The sequence below is a fragment of the Urocitellus parryii genome, chromosome 7, assembly GCF_045843805.1.
Source record: "Urocitellus parryii isolate mUroPar1 chromosome 7, mUroPar1.hap1, whole genome shotgun sequence".
Classification (NCBI taxonomy): domain Eukaryota; kingdom Metazoa; phylum Chordata; class Mammalia; order Rodentia; family Sciuridae; genus Urocitellus; species Urocitellus parryii.
In genome coordinates, this window is record NC_135537.1 from 60,486,707 (window position 1) to 60,504,936 (window position 18,230).

General features: G+C 39.1%; 1 protein-coding gene across 1 annotated transcript in view; it reads left to right on the top strand.

The window, feature by feature from the left end:
• The first annotated feature begins 5,009 nt into the window (after nt 1-5,009).
• The window catches only part of Tram1 (translocation associated membrane protein 1), a 33,079-nt gene continuing 19,858 nt past the window's right edge, over nt 5,010-18,230 (top strand). Inside the window, exons 1-5 of the mRNA XM_026397274.2 lie at nt 5,010-5,313; nt 14,510-14,573; nt 15,843-15,964; nt 16,087-16,203; nt 17,743-17,801. Coding sequence (XP_026253059.1) covers nt 5,191-5,313; nt 14,510-14,573; nt 15,843-15,964; nt 16,087-16,203; nt 17,743-17,801 — 485 coding nt within the window. The 5' untranslated portion in view covers nt 5,010-5,190. The remainder of the gene's footprint in view (nt 5,314-14,509; nt 14,574-15,842; nt 15,965-16,086; nt 16,204-17,742; nt 17,802-18,230) is intronic.

Sequence of the window (18,230 nt, forward strand, 5' to 3'; positions counted from 1 at the left end):
AACTGGAATATTTTACTTGAAGAGAGTTTCAGGAAAGGACTGTTCCTCTCCTGAGGAGTGGGCAGGATGAGGTAATCAATAAGAGAGAAGAACACAGAGACTAGGAACATGGGAAGCCATTACCACCAACAACCTGAAAGTATAGGAGAGAGAATGAGATCATTGGATCTCAGAAAGAGCTGGAAAGGTGAGAAAAGGAATACCTGACAAGGACTCTGGCCACAGGAGAACAAAGCCACTAACGGAAAGGTGGTAAGGCAAGGAGGAATCGAGGGAGAATGTATCACAAAACACTCTGAATTTTTGGCATTGACTTCCAGCTCTATTCCAACTGGATATAGGGGTGCACCACCATGCCTGACCCCTTTGCTGGCCCTTTGAAAACACCCCTCTCTCATTGGTAATTACTTGTTTATTGTCTGTCTTCCATCCCAGGTATGAGCTTCAATAATAAAAACTAAAACTGTCTATTTACCGCTGTATCCCTAGTACTCAGAACTTGTTTGGTACATTACAAGTTCTCTTTTTAAGTATCTTTAAGATGTGTATTTTGCTGAGCATGGTGATGCACAACTGCAATCCCAGTGGCTCTGGAGGCTAAGTCAGGAGGATTGCAAATTCAAGGCCAGTCTCAGTAATTTAGCATAACCCTAAACAATTTAGTGAGACTCTGTCTCAAAATAAAAAATAAAAAGGGGATGGGGATGTGGCTCAGTGGTAAAGTGTCCCTGGGTTCAATCCTGAGTATAAATTTTTTTTAAAGATGCATATGTTTATAGAGCCATATTTCAACTCATTTTTATATTTGTTTCTTGGGCAAACTATTTTAACTTTTCAGTCTAGGCCATGTGAAGCCTTTTTTCCAATGAATACTGAAATTTCAATACATTCCAATAAAAACTGAAAAATATCATGCCAATTAATAGAAAATGCAAAGATGAAACGATTCTCAGTTCCTAAGGAGCACTAACTAGTCTAGTGGTAACACCCCAAAACAATTAGAATACAGTATGACAGTTGATAAAATGAAATGAAAATACAACTGAATCCTCATAGACCTGAATGTAAAAAGCTGAAACTATAAAACTCTTAAAATAAAACACAAAAGTAATTTTTTGTAATCTTGAATTGGGCAATGATTTCTTATAAAATAATACATCAAAAGCAAGTGGTAAAAGACAGATAAGTTGAACTGCATCAAAATTAAAACCTTTTGTGCATTAAGGATACCATCAAGAAGGTAAAAAGAACACACAGACTAGGAGGAAACATTTTAAAATATATCTCATAAGAGATTTATATCTAGAATACATATTTAAAAATTTTTTTAAATGACCCAACTCAGGCTGGGCAAGGTAGCTCTCGCCTGTAACCTCAACTACTCAGGAGAATGAGGCAGGAAGGAGTATTACAAGTCAAGGTCAGGCTTGGCAAGGTAGAGGCAAGCCTCAACAATTTAGGGAGATCCTTTTTCAAAATAAAAAAGGTCTGTGACTGTAGCTCAGTGGTAAAGCATCCCTTAGTTCAACCCCAGTACCACAGGGGAAACCCAATTCAGAAAATGGTAAAGGATTTGAGCAGACATTTGTCCAAAGAAGATATTCAAGTGACTAGTGACCACATGAAATGACCAGTAGTCAACATCATTAGTCTTGAGGGAAATGCAAATCAACATCAGAACGTGAGCCACTCCAAAGAAAAATGTAAGGGATGGTAAAGCAATTGCCTAGCATGGGCAAGGCCCTACCTCTGCTTCTAAGCACTGCAAAAAACAAATAAAAGACAAAATAGGTACAATTATTATGTGTTGATTAACATATTTTAAGTAAAAATTTTTTAGAAAAAAATAAATCTATAAAACAAATAACAAAAAAACATTATTTTTTAAAAAAGGAACCAAGTCATTTTAAGTCTTGTTCCCAAAAAAGAAATTATCCATTTCTGCTGAAAAAAGAAAGAAAAAATTAATGAAAAAGAAAAGATAAAGGAAAAAGAAAAGTGTTGCCAGGATATGAAGAAATGAACCCTTCTACATTATTGGTAGGGTTGTAAAATGTTGTAGCCACTTTGGAAATTAGTCTGAGTTCCTCAAAGATTAAAAATAAAAGTTTTTTTTTTTTTATGACCAGCAATTTCACTGTTGAGTATGCACCCAAAAGAATTGAACACAGATGTTCCAACAAAAACTTGTGCACAAATGTTCATAGCAGCATTATTCACAATAGGCAAAAGGCAGAAAAAGCCAACTATCCATCAACTGATGCCCGGATAAGATGTTTTATATCCAAACAATGAAATATTGTTTGGCCATAAAAAGGAATGAAGTACCAGTACATGCTACAATATGCGAAAACCCCCAAAATATTTTTAAGTGAAAGAAGTCAGTCACAAAAGACCATAATTCTATTTACATGAAATGTCCAAAATGGGCAAATAGAGAGAGGCAGAAAATAGAGGATTGCTAGAGACTGCCCATGGCATTGGGAAATGGAGAGTGACTGGTAACTTGTGCAGGTTTTCTTTGGGGGATGACAAACACATTCTAAGCTAGATGATGGTGACATTTGTGTGACTTTGTGGATTGTCTAAAATCCATCATACACCTTAAGTAAATGAACTCTACAAAATAAATTATATTGGTATAGCTGTTTAAAAAATACAATTGAGCTGGGCACAGTGGTGCACACCTTTGATCCCAGTGACTGGAGAGACGGAGGCAGGAGGATAGCAGTTTGAGGCCAGCCTCAGCAATTTAGCAACACCCTTTCTCAAAATAAAAAATGCTGGGGGTGTAGCTCGGTGCTAAAGTGACTCTGAGTTCAATCCCCAGTATATATGTGTGTGTATACACACACACACACACACACACACACACACACACACACACACAAGAGGTCAGTCATAGACTCAGTGAAGGAATCAGAGACTTGAAGAAGTTTGCTGGGTACATGAGAGGAAGAGAAAAAATTCCAGACAGATTCAGCAGCAGGCAAACACAGGGGAGAGCCTAACAGGGGAGTATGTCATATTCAACCATAGTGTCAGTAGTGAGTAATGCCCATACAAAGAGAGAGGCCCAGGGAGACAGGAACCCTGTGTGAGTACGTGGGGCAATCATAGTTACTTAGTCATGCTAATTTTCCGTAAAGCAAAAGGGAAAACACTGATCATTGTTGCGTCTTCATTCCTTTTATACCAGAAACATCATTCTGGTATAAAAATTAGGTGATTTGGAGGGAAATGAAACTCATGATTGCAGAAAGGAGGAAAATAATAGCTAACTAAATCTACAGAGCCCTAGCTCTGTTAAGGACTTTCCTTGAATCATCTCATTTAATTGCTAGAGTACCACAATTATTTCCATTTTATATATGGTGCCACGTGGTTTTTGGTCCCTTACCTTCTTCAGGTCTTTTTTTTTTAATATTTATTTTTCGATTGTAGTTGGACACAATACCTTTATTTTATTTATTTTTATGTGGTGCTGAGGATTGAACCTAGTGCTAGGTGAGAGCTCTATCACTGAGCCACAATCCCAGCCCATCTTCAGGTCTTTAAGCAAATGTAACTTTATCATGCTTCCTCTATTCCCCTTCCTTTATTTTTCTCCTGAGACCTCAACTCAATTTCACATGTTTCACTTTCAAAATCTTATTTAAAGTGTCTCTCCCGCTACTGGAATGAAACTTAACCTATTCGTAAGAACAGGTTAATTTGGAGCCAGGTGTGACAAGGCTGACCTGTAATCCCAGTTCCTAATGCATCAACACCCAATACATTAAAAAAAAAAATACACACATACATGAGGAAATTGAGTCTCATGTATTTAGTAACGTGAGATCATACAGTTGATCACTGATTCAGTGACTCACTTTGTTGTTGTTGTTGTTTGGTTGGCTGTTTTTGTGGGTTTTGTTTTGTTTTGTTTTTTTGGTACAGGTGCTTGAACCCAGAGGCGTTTAACCACTGAGCCACATCTCCATTTTTGTATTTTCTTTAGAGACAGCGTCTTGCCCTGAGCCTAGCTAAGTTTCTAAGGCTAGCTTTGAACCTGCAGTCCTTCTGTCTCAGCCTCACGAGCCGCTGGTATCACCGCAGTGTGCCACTGCACCCAGCGACCTGCGGTCTTAAACCACTACATAATTCTACCTAGATGTAGGCAAGAAATAAGTCCCCCTAGGGACGTCGTTGGCAGTGGGGAGGAGAAAGAGGATTAGAATTGCCTGGGTTTGATGCCCCAGTGGACGTGGAGGAATGCTGAAAGGGCTCAATCTAGGATGGTTTTGGTTTCTAGATTTGGCAAATGGGTGAACAGTGATGCAATTCTTCAGGAAAAATAATATAAAGGACTCCTGGCTTGGGCAGAATGATGAAAGAAGAGAACATGTCTAATCCACCCACCTTTTGCACACTCTCGCCAGAGTACTTAGAATTGTTAACGATAAAAGACACGTAAATGCAAATCGATCCCATCAGCAGTTTGAGGCTCAGTGGGGAATGGAGGGAAGTAGGGAAAAGTCCACGGAAGTGTTTAAACTAACTCTGAGGTTAATTTTTAATGCAGATGAAACTAGAAAATGTGTTATACCCTTTGTGTGTTCAGGTCATAGCCCTATTTTCAGATTTTTCTGGACAGTGGCAGTCGTCTGCACAACTGACCATCAGTGTTTCAAGACGGCACTAGTACCGAGACCAGGACGGCCAGAACTGGGAAGCACGCCTGCCACCCTACACACCATGGCGCGAGCGTCCCGGCCACAGCCTCAGTCTGTTGATCGGGCTCAGGAAGCTCGCGCTTCAAACGACTCCCAACCCTCGGCCAGGCGCCCAGCAGAAGCGCACCGCTTGGTTCGCTGCACACCAGCCCGCGGCGTTCCGCGGCCTCCGGTCCCCAGGTGGCGCAGTGGGCTGGTAGGGGCGGCCGCCGCTCGAGTTAGCACCGTCTCCCTGGTGCGCATGCTCGCGCCGGGTGCGGGCTCACTTTTTTTTTTTTTTTTTTTTTTTTTTTTTTTCCGGGCGGCCCCGGCGGCTGCGTACTGGCTGTGGGATGGGAAGTGAAGCCCCAGCGAGCGGCTGCGGCGGGGCTGTGAGGAGCAGCCAGGGGGAGGCGGCGGCGGCGGCTGGTCGGTGAGCAGCTGGAGAGAGCGGAGCCGGGGCGGAGCACCTGCAGGCACGGGCGGCGGCTCCACCATGGCGATTCGCAAGAAGAGCACCAAGAGTCCCCCGGTCCTGAGCCATGAATTCATCCTGCAGAATCACGCGGACATCGTCTCCTGTGTGGCGATGGTCTTCCTGCTGGGGCTCATGTTCGAGGTGAGCCCGCCTGCGTCCCAACCGCCCGCGCTGCCGCCCCCAGCCCGGGCCCCAGCTGCCAGCCCCCGGTCGTGCACCCCGGACTCTGGGGTCTTGGACCCGGGGAGGTGCGGGCCTGTCCCCCCCCTGCCCCACGACTCTGGCCCCACTCGCCCCTGGCCGGCGCGGCGAAGGGGAGCCCCCTTGGGCCTCGCCGCCGCCCTCAGGGCGTGGGGGCCGCCGCGCCGCCCCCTCCCGCCGGCCGCGCAGTTCCTGGTTCCCGCGAAGGGTTACGTGGCAGCCGCCGAGGGGCCGACGGCGGGCGGGGGCGGCCCCTGCGCTGCCGAGCTGGCTCCGCGAGGTGGGCGGACTTGGGGGCGGCCCGCGGCGGCCGCCCGAAAGTCCTGCGCAGGCCGGGCAGCGCGCCGGCCCCCGGGCCACAGGCCCCAAGTGACGGGGTCCCTAGTAGGACAGAGGTGGAGGCTAGCGAGAAACCGACGGGGTCGGACGTCTGCTGCCGGCTTGGAGGGCGGCGATCGCAGGGGACGGGCACACCGGTGGCTTCGAGTCTTATCACCAGTTAGCGAACTTTTTACCCTGGCGCTGGCTTTTGCCTTGCTAAAGAAACGAGGTCTGATACAGAAATCGAGGTTCTGAGCAGCTGTGCGGTGGAGTCGAGTGATACGGTTTCTTGAGGCAGAAGAGACTGAGAATGTCAGGAGTGTGTAAATTCTCTTCCCACGTATCTCGTATTTTGATGACTTACTTAACAGCTGTTGAATGTGGGTAATAAACTTTGCAAGGTGAACGTGTAACATCCTACGGGTTTTTTTCCTCACTTCCCAGCACACACGCCCATTCCCCGCCTCTCCACTCCCATGGCTCCTGGGTCTCATCATATACTCTGATTATTTTATTTATTGTGTTGTCTCCTCTTCCCCTGGCATATAACCTTAGTAAAAACAGATATTCTTTTTTTTACCGGTAGTACTGGGGATTGAACTCAGGACCTGAGATATGCTGCGTAAACGCTTTACCATTGCGCTGCATCCCCAACCCTTTTTAATTTGCGAAAGGATTACACCATACTGCCCAGGCTGGCCTCAAACTCGCCTTCCTCCTGTCTCAGCCTCCCCAGTAGCTGGGATTACAGGCATGTGCCACTACACTCAGCCTTGCTAATTTAAGTTTTTTTTTTTTTTTAACTAATCTATTTCCATCACCTAGAATAGTGCTCTAAAAGGATGAGTGAAATTAAGAATCCTTGAGAAAAGCTAATGGAGTGAAAGACTGCTAGCAACCAAAAGATGAATACATTTTTAAATGAAGCCCATTTGGGGTTTTTAAAAATGTTATTAAATAACTTAACATGTATTTTTGTTTTATCTTCTCCAGTGGGCTTTTCTGATAGAGTAGTGTATGGTTGAAGCCACTACTCAGGAGGTAGCAACTATAGATGCCATATGTCAAGCTTACTAAGTGATCCAAGTCTTAGACTTGGTTTTTCTGCTCTTTATAAGGAAATAAAAATTACCTGTACTAGCCTTCTCACAGCGATTAAATGATCAAGTAATATGATGTGAAGACATCAGACACTTTACAAAGGATCATAAATGTGTGGTATTTTAAAAACAGGATTAGGTATATAGCTCAGTGGTAGAGTATTGATCACCAGCAACACACAAAATACAATGCTAAACATTTGTACTCTATGAATTTGATATTTTTATATACTTTCTGTTTTGATATTAAAAGTATTGCTTTCATATTTGCATTATACTCACCAGTTTTGCATAACTTGCCATAACCCATTTCCACATGGTAAGAATTTCAGACTTAAAAATGACTTAGAAGTATTATGACCTGTAAGGCTTATTTCAAATGCTTTAATGAAAAGAACATAAATCAGAAATTTGGACACTTAGAAATACTGTGGCTTTGCTTTTATGTGACCTACTTCACATTTTTCATCCCATCTCCTAGGGAAGTTCACTACCCATACCTGGCCCTCATGTTAATGATTTTTTAACAGTGAGTGGATTTTTCACCTTTGGGTTAATCATCTAAATAAACACAACAAAAATACTAAGTAGGGCTGGGGATGTAGCTCAATGATAAGAGTGCTTGCCCAGCTTGCATAGGGCCTTGGGTTCAGTCACCAGCACTGTAAAAGCAAACCCACATCTAAATAGAAGTTTTTAAAGCCACTTCAAAAAGGACTGTTAAAATGGTATACAGAAGAGGGAAATTTGTACAAGTCGTCTATTTTACTACATGTTAAAGTTATAAGATTTGAAAGCACACTGTCTACATATGGGAAAGTATTAACTAGGTAAATTTTGCTAATTGACTTCTAAAATAATTGCCATTGAACTTCAAAGTTAACATAATTATAAAATTATAGCACTTGTGCTGAAATAATAGAAAAGTTGATATTTTTGCTGAATCATTAAGTCTTTCACATAAGTATATTGAGGAAGTATCAGGATTTACAGTGAAATCGGCAAAGAAATAACGTACTTTATTTATTACCAGCCCAAATGAAAAAGCAGTGTAGATATACTGTAAAAGCATGGATTCTGAAGCTAAGGGATCCATGTTCAAGTTATGCCATCTCAGAACTTGTTTCCTTATCTATAAAGTGGGGTTTGTTGGGTTACTCAGAATTAAAATTAGCTAATACATATATTGCCTACTGCAGTGTTTGACTTACAAGAGGGTAGCTATCAAAGTTGGCGAATAGATGATAGCATTTTTATAGGGGAGAAGAGATTCTATGTACTGAAAAGAAATCTGTTTGGGACAAACATAAATGTTTCATTTCTATAAACTTTGTTATCAAAAATTATGAATTTTGAGGGGATGGGGTTGTGGCTCAGTGGAAGAGCGCTTGCCTTAGAACTTAGGGTTCCTAAGTTGCTTAGGCTGGTATGAGTGGGGCACTGAGTTCTATCCTCAGCACCACCTAAATAAATAAAATAAAGAATTCTTTCTAAAAAACAAAAATTGTAAATTTTGAAATCATGGATTTTTTTTTTACAATCTATCTGTACACATAATACAGATTAATTAATGCTTCACATTTGAGTTAAAAAATTAAACATTCATTTAAGGATACTTGGGAAGCTTTCTGAAAGTAATGTGAAGGAGTGAAGAGTTAGGAGCTCACAAGAGAAATATTTCTTCCTAAGAAGGGGCAGACTTTCCACATAGATGTTCAAGAATTTATAGATTTTTTTGTGCCTTACAGGTTTGAGGGGGGCACTTAGAATTACAATGATCTTGGAACAGTTTTTGGAGATTTGTTTGATTTTTAAGCACGGTTTGTATTAATTCCAGCATTTTTTTTCCTTCCCTCCTTTCTTCCTTTTGCAGTACTGGGGATTGAACCCAGGGGTGCTCTACCACTGACCTACATCTCCAGCTTTTTTTATTTCATTTTGAGGCAGGGTTCCTAAGTTGCCTAGGCTGGCCTTGAACTTGTGATCCTCCTGCCTCAACATCCTCACTTTCTGGGTTTACCAGCATTGTGGCACCATGTCCACCTCTCTCTTTTTAAGAACGTAGTTTTATATAAGTTGGTAGAGAAACAGAATTTGATATTCAGAAATCAACTTCACCTTTCAGGAATCAAGACCATGTTGTAATCATACCTTTCTTTAACAATTGTAAAATACTTAACATCTCTGTATAAGAAAAAAACTGGCAACTACTTAATTAAAGCTTTTATGATATTCTTGACTTTGCATGTAGCATAGGATTAATTAAGATATAAGTAAATCTCATTTTTTCTCATAAATGGAAACAATGGTATAAATGTCCCAAACTGTCTTAAACTCTTGTTTTTATTTATTTATTTTTTTTGTGTGTGCAGTATTATTTCTATAGCATATTTACATTCTAAACGAATTTAGTTTGTTTTAATTCCAACACTGGTCAAGGTGTGAAGCTTAGGAGACCTGCAGATGATTAGGAGAATGATTTCTGGTTTAATTTTTCAAACTTCTTAGGGTATGTAGTTTGTGTTTGTCCTCCTCTTATTCTGTTTAATATCTCATGTTAAACCAGCTGGAGGCTAGGTTTTAATTTATTTGAAAGCCTAGCATAAAAGGATAATCTTAATTTTTGTTGCTTTTAGAATTTCATACTAACTTTATCTTTGAAAAGTTTTGTTTGTTTGTAAAGGACTCTTTAACACAGAGTTTTCTTAGCTGTGATAATGGTGACCTCGTATTAGACACAAGAAACAGGAATGGAGGCAGGAGGACTGTTTGTGTGAAGTCCAAAGATATAAAAACTGATTCCGTTATCAATCAACTTTATTTTTTAAAGCTGGGGTTGTGGCTCAGTGGTAGAGTACTTGCCTAGCATTCGTGAGGCACTGGGTTCGATCCCTGGCACCACATAAAAATAAACAACAACAAAAAAACTTCATTAAAAAAATAAAATAAAATAAAATTTGTGATTGTTTTTATAATCACATGAATTGGGTGTGGTGGCTCAACCTGTAATCCTAGCTACTCTGGAGCCTGAGACTGGAGGATCCCAAAATCAAGGTCAACCTGGGCAATTTAGTGAAACCTATCTCAAAAAAAAAAAAAAAAGAAAACAAAGAACGACTAGTATGTCGAGGCCCTGGGTTCACTCTCCAGGACTGGGGGGAAAAATCACATGAAAGTTGTGTTACCCTGAAAACCCATACTGTCATTCTCCTGTAATGATTCCTTGTAGATGGCCCAACTTTGAACACAGTAGCTTTACTAGCCTTTTCTGTTCAAGCACTCTTCCTATCTACCTTACTTCAGTAACTCACTCTGGTGGTAAAATCCTATCTGGACTTTTTAATCCCACAAATCTGATTCATTTCCAGATCCTGAATTCCAGGATACCAGAGTTCAGCCACAACCTACTTCTTGTTCACCTTTTCATTCTGCTACTCATAGGGCATTTCTTTACCTAGTCCAGACTATTGTGGTACCTTGGCCACTTTCATTTTCTCCAGTATATTTGCCCCCTTGCTGCTTTGCTTTTCTCTTGTATTGCCTTTATTCACCTATAGTAACCCCCATTCTTCAGCCACTGGGATATGTTCTAAAACCCTACTGGATATCCAGAACCACAGATAGTACCAAACCCTATAGATACTATTTTTTTCCTATACATATCTGTGATCAAGCTTAAAATATTAGGCACAGTAAAAGATTAATAACAACTAATAATAAAGTAGAACAATTATAACAGTATTCTGCAATAAAAGCTATATGAATGGAGAATGATGGCATATGCCTGTAATCCCAGCTACTTGGGAGGGGAGGCAGGAGGATTGCAAGTAGGAGGCCAGCCTCAACTACTTAGCAAAACCCTCTCTCATAGTAAAAACTGAAAAGGGGATGGGGATGTAGCTTAGTGGTAAAACATAACTGGGTTCAATCCCCAGTACTACCCAAAAAAGGAAAAAGAAAGCTATGTGAATATGGTCTCTTTCTCAAAATGTCCTATTATACTGTACTTATACTTCTTCAATTGATGATAGAGGATACATGATGAGGTGAAGTGAGGGGAATGATGCAGGCCTTAAGCTACAATGCAAGGGGTTACTGAACACAAGCATTCCCTCAGCAGTTGATCGGATAACCAAGACAGCTACAGATACCAAGATAGCCAGTTTCACATCTAGTGTGGATATGCTGGACCATGGTGAGTGATTAATGTCCTGGGCTGGATAGGTAGGAGACAGCATAAGATTTCATCCCCCTGTATGGAACATTTATACAATTTAAAACTTATATTCCTGAAGTTTTCCATTTAATAGCTTTAGGCTGCTCATTCATTACTATGGGTAGTTAAAACCACAGGAAGTGAAACCAGGATAAGGGAGACTGCTATTTCTGCTTCTTCTGTGCCTCAATTCAGATTGCTTAGGGTTACCAAGAAAAGCCATACATTGCATGCTGATAAATATATTATGAATCAGGCTTCTAACCTCATAACATAAATAACATCCTTTTATCTTTTTACTTTTTCCTAGCCATATAGGTACAATGTAAATATTCATCACACAGGTTCCCATTGTGTTTAACATGTGTGTGACATTGTTTTCCCCACACATGAGGGGGAAAAAAACAACGTGAGTTTATTAGGTATAGATTTCTTCAGTTTCCTGCCTTTTGAAATTACCTATCTTATCTCTCTTGTCCATTGCAGGTTAAGCATACCTAATACAAAATCTATATTGAGCTAAAATCCAGAACTTTGAGTCTATCCCCAAGATACCTCATTGTGTATTAACAGATATTCCAAAATTCTAAAAAGTTGAAATCTGAAATACTTCTGATTCTAAACATTTGGAATAAGGAAGACTCAGCCTGTACTATCTTGTTCCCAGGCTAAGAGGATTTTCAAGTGTACTCATCCTTACAGTGTCATTCCCTACCACATTTCTTTAGTCAGTTTCCCTTTTCTGTCTTCAGTGTTTAATTTCTCCCTTTTTTGTAGCACCTGCCCTGTTGCTCATTGCACAAGCTTTGTCTCTCCCATCCTATAAACAGTATTACAGGCTGGCTCATCAGCAGAGCGCTTGCCTAGCACATGTGAGGCACTGGATTTGATCCTCAGCACGACATTTTTAAAAATAAACAAAATAAAGATATTTAATCTGTTGCATTCTTTCTGCCACATCTCTTTTGAAACTTTTGACTTAAAACTACACGTTTTTAAAATGTTTCCCCCTTGGTTTTTGAAATGTCAGGCTCTCTTCATTCTCTTTGTTTCTCTACTAGGTAACCTTATAGTAACAAGTACCTGAAATCATCAATTTATAAAAGGCTTAATTTGGCTCACAGTTTTGGAGGTTTCAGTTTGTGGCTGGTTGGCCCCATTGCTTTTGGCCTATGGCAAAATAGCACATCGTATCAGGGAAAGCATGATAGAGCAAAAGCCATGCATCTCATGGCAGTGGTGGGAGGAAAGACCCCAGAATCCCACAGTCTCCTTTGAGACCATACCCCCAGTGACCAGTAGCCCTCCCACTAGGCTCCCCCTCTTGAAGGTTCAATCACTTCTTAATAGTGCCACATCCTGGGGTCCAAGCCTTTAGCACAGGGGCCTTTGGGGGTACACTTATGCAAACAACCATAGCAGAGAGATATATTTTGGCTTTTTGTTTGCTGTCTCTACAGGTCTGATGTTGTCCTACTTCTTTACAAATACTGTACACTTTCCATGTGTGACTTGTGTACTTTCACAGCCTTAACTTCTGTTTGTAAATGAAAACTCTCAAATCTTTACCTGCTAAGTTCTAGACGAGGCTTTAGGTGCCTGCTGCTTTTTCCACCCATGTATCACAAATCCCAGTTTGTCCAAACTCAATTTGTTCTCTTTTGCCCAAAACCTGCAGTTCCCGTATTCCACACATTTTTATAGTAGTAGTATTTTTCACGTAGTTTTCATCAATAAGTAATCATCAATAAATAATCCTTGACGCTTTTTCTCTTGCTGTCCAAGAATTATTCTGCTCATGAGTGCCTCCTGTGTCCACTACCATTGCCTTACCTTCATGTGCTCTCCTGTCTCCACTGCCAGGCCTTACCTTCATGTGGCCTCTTGCACATGTCCTTGTCTTTTATTTGGCTTCCATGCTTACTCTAATTGGTATTTTATTTGATATTTATTTAATAATATTGATCAGTTGCCTGATATGTGCCAGGCCCTCTGCTAGGTCTCTAAACATACAGTGGCAAGCAGAAAAAAATAAGCTCCTAAGAGCTTATTTTTGTAATGGATGAGACAAACTAATCATACCAGATTGTGTATTTCAAAGGAAAGACACACAGTTCTCTGAGATAATCTGACAGAGGAATACCCTGCTCTAAAAAGACAGGGAAGTCCTCTTAGAAAAGATATAATTGAACTGAGATCTAGGGGAAGGTTTGTTCAAGGACCCTGTAGAAGGAGGAACTACAGGGGGCCAGGGATTGGGAAGAAAGGGTTTGGGATGAGGCTGTGGAGAGGAGTCAAACAATGGGGAATTGTGTAGACCACGTTATCCTAAAAAGATAGGAATCCAGTGAAGGATTTTTACAGGTACGGTGGGAAACAGGGTAACATGATTAGAAGATCATTCTAGTGCTGTGGGGAGTGGATATGAGGGGGCTTGAGAGACCACTTAGCAGGCCAGAGCCAGCAGTCAATTTCTAACAGGCATAAATTAACATCCCCCTCTCTATTTACAGTCATGCTAAAAATAAAATCTAAAATACTTAGTTCAACAAGCAAGGTACTTTCTAGTACTCCATTTATGTTTCTAGACTTTTTTGCTACCTCTTTGTGACATATGTGCTATGCCTGGCCTTGTATTTACTCCTGCCCTTACCTTGTTTCTTCTACCTGTATTGGCCTCTTCACCCCGCCTTGTGAGCCTAGGGAACTTCTGTTTTCCAACAAGGCACAGTCCCAGTATTACATCCTCTGAGGAGTCTTTCCAGAATAGGCTTTGCTCCCTACCCCAGGGAAAAAACAAATTCATCATTTATCCAGAGTGCCCACAGTGAATGCTGTAGAGGTACTGATTATACAGCATTATAACCATTTGCTTATTTGTCCTCCGATACAGCTAAACACCTTGTTATCAGGGATTATTTTATATTTCATTCCTTCTGGATTTTATCCTTTCTTGTGCCTGGTGCCTATAAACGTTCCTTTCTGTTCTGACCACTTTACTTTTAGCAGCAGTCAAGTCAATTAAACATTTATTGACTACTTAACTGTGCCAGGTGTTTGGGAGATTAACACGTAGATCCTGTGTGTGATCCATTTTTCTCATGCTTTAACTGTACTTCCTTTTATTAATTTTCACTTAAAATTTTCTTAATAGGAACTTTGTGTTCATCATATAGGTCTACAGTAGAGAATCATTATTTGTGAAATCATTATTTACAGAAACTGCAGAGGTTATTGCTTTTAAAATCTTACAGAGATGAATTACACAAGTTCATCTAAATTACAGAATACTTTGGTGGATTACCATAACTCACAGGCTCAACTCTGGTGATCAGGAATTCCCATGTGTTTGCCTAGCATGGTGCCAGCAGAACTTGGGTGCCCTAGGTTCTTGGATTTGGGAAAACAGAATTGATAGTATTTTTCCCCTAATCTGCTTATTTGGAGGAGGATCACAAATTTATTTAATTGTTTTTTTTTCTTTTTTTTTTCTTTCTAGATAACAGCAAAAGCATCTATCATTTTTGTTACTCTTCAGTACAATGTTACCCTCCCCGCAACAGGTATGTAGTTTTTGTTATGAATTTCCTAGAAGTTCAGTTGAACATACTTGGAGTACTCATAAACACTAGATTCTCCACTTATTTTCATAATCTCTTCCATGATTAGACTGAACCCTATTTGATAATTTATGATACAAGAACTGATGTTTTAGGTTGACTCCATCCTATACGTTATATGAAAATTAGTTTTACATGTTTGATGTTTATTATATATATTTTTGTGAATGAGTTTGAAATTCCATCAACAAACTTTTTGTATTGCCATCTCTGCCCTCAGATATTTTCATAAGAAAATTCTAAGAATAGATATTTTAAATATAATTTTAAATAATTGTTTGGTCAAGACTTCTACAAGCACATGTTCAGGTTTAGGTTTTTTGACATATGAGTCATATTTTGGACCTGGAATAACAATTCCTTTAAACTTATTTCCATCTTTTATTGTGCTCTACCGCTAGCAACCATTTTGATTAGAGAAAATGTCAGAGTTACCAGGTAATTGCATCCAAACTATACTTAGTGTTTTTTTTTTCAAAAAGTTTTATTTCTAAACTGTGCTATGTGAAAGTCAAGTTGTTATGGGAAGTTGATTGCAGTTAAGTACAGTAATATAACTAGCATTAGGAAGGACTATTTGGTTAATAAAATATGAACATATTTAGGAAGTCTTGAGAACAAGTGTGAGCAGTTCACAAGTATGTGATTTAGATTTGTTTTGAAAAATTAAAGCAGTTGCAAGGATTAAAAACAATGTTAAGTAGTGGTTGCATCTGTGTCTACTGCTTACAGGTCAAAAGTAAATCAAATCCATTTTTCCTTCAGAATCATGGTGGTAGTGTCCAGTTTGAAAGTAGAAGTAGAAGTTTTGAAAATTTTTGAAAAAACAGAAGTTTTGAAAGTTGTTGAAAAAACACACAAATAGCCAAGCATAATTTTATCAACCATGATCTCTAGCCCTGGGATAATGTCAGTTATTGAATGTGGCCTTCCCTTCCCTGTTTTTTTGGTCTTTGATGGCTGTAACTAACATGTGTCAAGTCTCTGTAAGTAATTTCTGAAGTTTTGGGTTTCTAGATAGTTTCCTCCTCAGTTTTCATTGCCCCTTAAGACTCATGATGTCCAAGAGCAAATTATCTATGATATTTCTGTAGAACTTTTTTATCAATTAGGTTAATGTTCTTTTGTTTGTTTCCATAACTATGTTGTACTTGGTGCTGTTTTATAATCTCATGTATATTTTTGTGTATGTATGTCCTTTTTGGCCTTCAGAAGAACAAGCTACTGAATCAGCATCCCTTTATTACTATGGTATCAAAGATTTGGCTACAGTTTTCTTCTACATGCTAGTGGCGATAATTATTCATGCCATAATTCAAGAGTATGTGTTGGATGTAAGTATACAATCTTAGAAATCTATACTTTGTAAAGCACTAGCTCTCCATATTATGATAGTCATATATTAAGTATGTTTTACAATTTATTCTTAATTACTAATACCTGTTTTTATTTTTAGAAAATTAACAGGCGAATGCACTTCTCCAAAACGAAACACAGCAAGTTTAATGAATCTGGTCAGCTTAGTGCATTCTACTTTTTTGCTTGTGTTTGGGGCACATTCATTCTAGTCTCTGTAAGTATGATCTTCTCAGTGTGTTCTCCTTTCTCACCAAGATTAAGAACTCTGCTAATGAACTTGTGTAAATTATTACACACAAATAGCCAACCATAACTTTATCAACCATGATCTCTAGCCCTGGGATAATATCAGTTATTGAATGTGGCCTTCCCTTCCCTGTTTTTTTGGTCTTTGATGGCTGTAACTAAAGTTTCAGTGATAAATCTCCCTCAGCTAGTTTTTTATACAGCAAAAATTCTAAGCCGTTTACTATTTCAGAAAGCCCAACACATTTTAGTCACTGTGGATGTTATTTCTATATCTTATAGTCATTTGTAGATAGCTGTGTATTAGCAAAAAGCATGTCAGTGATAGTCTTTTTAGATTACATGAGCTGAAATATTTCCCGTCATTTCCACCTTTAAAAACAGTCCAGTTGTTTCCCAAACAATTTAAAACGTGTAGTTCTCAAATAAGACATTCAAAACCTTTAGTTGTATTACTCTAATGAGGAAAGAGAAGACAATATCAACTTTAGTAATCAGAAATGGCAATCCCTTTTATTCAACTACTACTCCATGGTTTATAATACTTCTGAGTTTGTTGAGCACATAATTTCTTTTTCATCACCGTGTTAGAGATGAGTAACAGGCAATGTGAATTTTCTAGGATATAACACTTAAATGTTAGAGATAAAACTCAACTTTTCAAGCCAGTGCTCACTGTCTTTTACTCTGCCGTTTTAAATAATACTTTATTAATATATGTAAATTTCAGTTTAAAATCTATCTTTTAAATTCTTTAAAAAACTAAGAGTTACAATTCTATGGGGAAATATTTTCATGAAAGGTAAGTCACTTAAGATTGGGGGAATTGTTTCGTTTTGACATATGTAATAATTCTCAGTACATCTAGTTATCTAACAAAAAGATTTGGGTAGTATCTTATGGATATAATATCATAAAATTTGGCAGCATTGTGGTCCTCTTGTCTCCTATCAGGAACTACATCTTTTCCTAAGCTCCTTCTTTGATTACCCAAAGTAAAATTCATTCCTTCCATGACTGTTATACCTATGCCTCACACCATTTTGTTATTTATTGCTTATGTTAGTGTGCATACATGAATTTTTTTTTTTACTGTACTGGATTGAAAGATTTTTGAAGGTGAGAAATTACACCTTATTTGTATAAGTCATACTGATTTTCACTTTGCAAAAGTAGGCAATTAAAATTGTACTGAAAATAACTAAGCTGAAAAGCATGCCAGGGCACACGTCTATAATCTCACTGTCTCGGGAGGCTGAGGCAGGAATATTGCAAGTTCAAAGTGAGCCTCAGTGACAGTGAGGCTCTCAGCAACTCACAGAGACCGTCTTTCTAAATAAAATACAAAATAGGGTTGGGGATGTGGCTCCGTGGTTGAGTGCCCCTGAGTTCAATTCCCTGTACCCAATAAATAAATAAAGCTTGACTGGAGTGAGCTTTTTGGATATAGAGAACTATAAATGTTTGCATAATACTCACAGGCTTATTTCCCTGTCTTCTTTCTTAGGAAAACTACATCTCAGATCCAACGATCTTGTGGAGGGCTTATCCCCACAACCTTATGACGTAAGTCGTTTTTAAAGGCTTTTTAAAATTAAAGAACATGATCATAACATGAATAAGCAGAACTCATTATTCTCTTTAAAACTTCAGGCAAAATCATAAAATATGTGAAAGCGTCTTGGCAGTCCCACTACCTTAAGAGAAAAGTTACTATGAACTTTTTTCATTTGTATAATCTTTTAAATATCTTCCTTAGCTTGAGACATCTGGTTTTAATGGTAATCTTAATTTGGTACACTCTTCTTTTTCCTTTCTTCCTGATTCTTTCTCTTCTTCATGGATCCATTCTCTCCATGCTTTTGCTCCCTGCTCTCCAGTCTCTTGTCATTCCTTCCTTCCTTCTCTTCTGCTATAAACTTCTTGAGTTTAGGGATTCTTTCTTTTTGATATTTCTAGTCCCCAGTTTTTTATAGTGCTTCCAGGAGCTCAGTG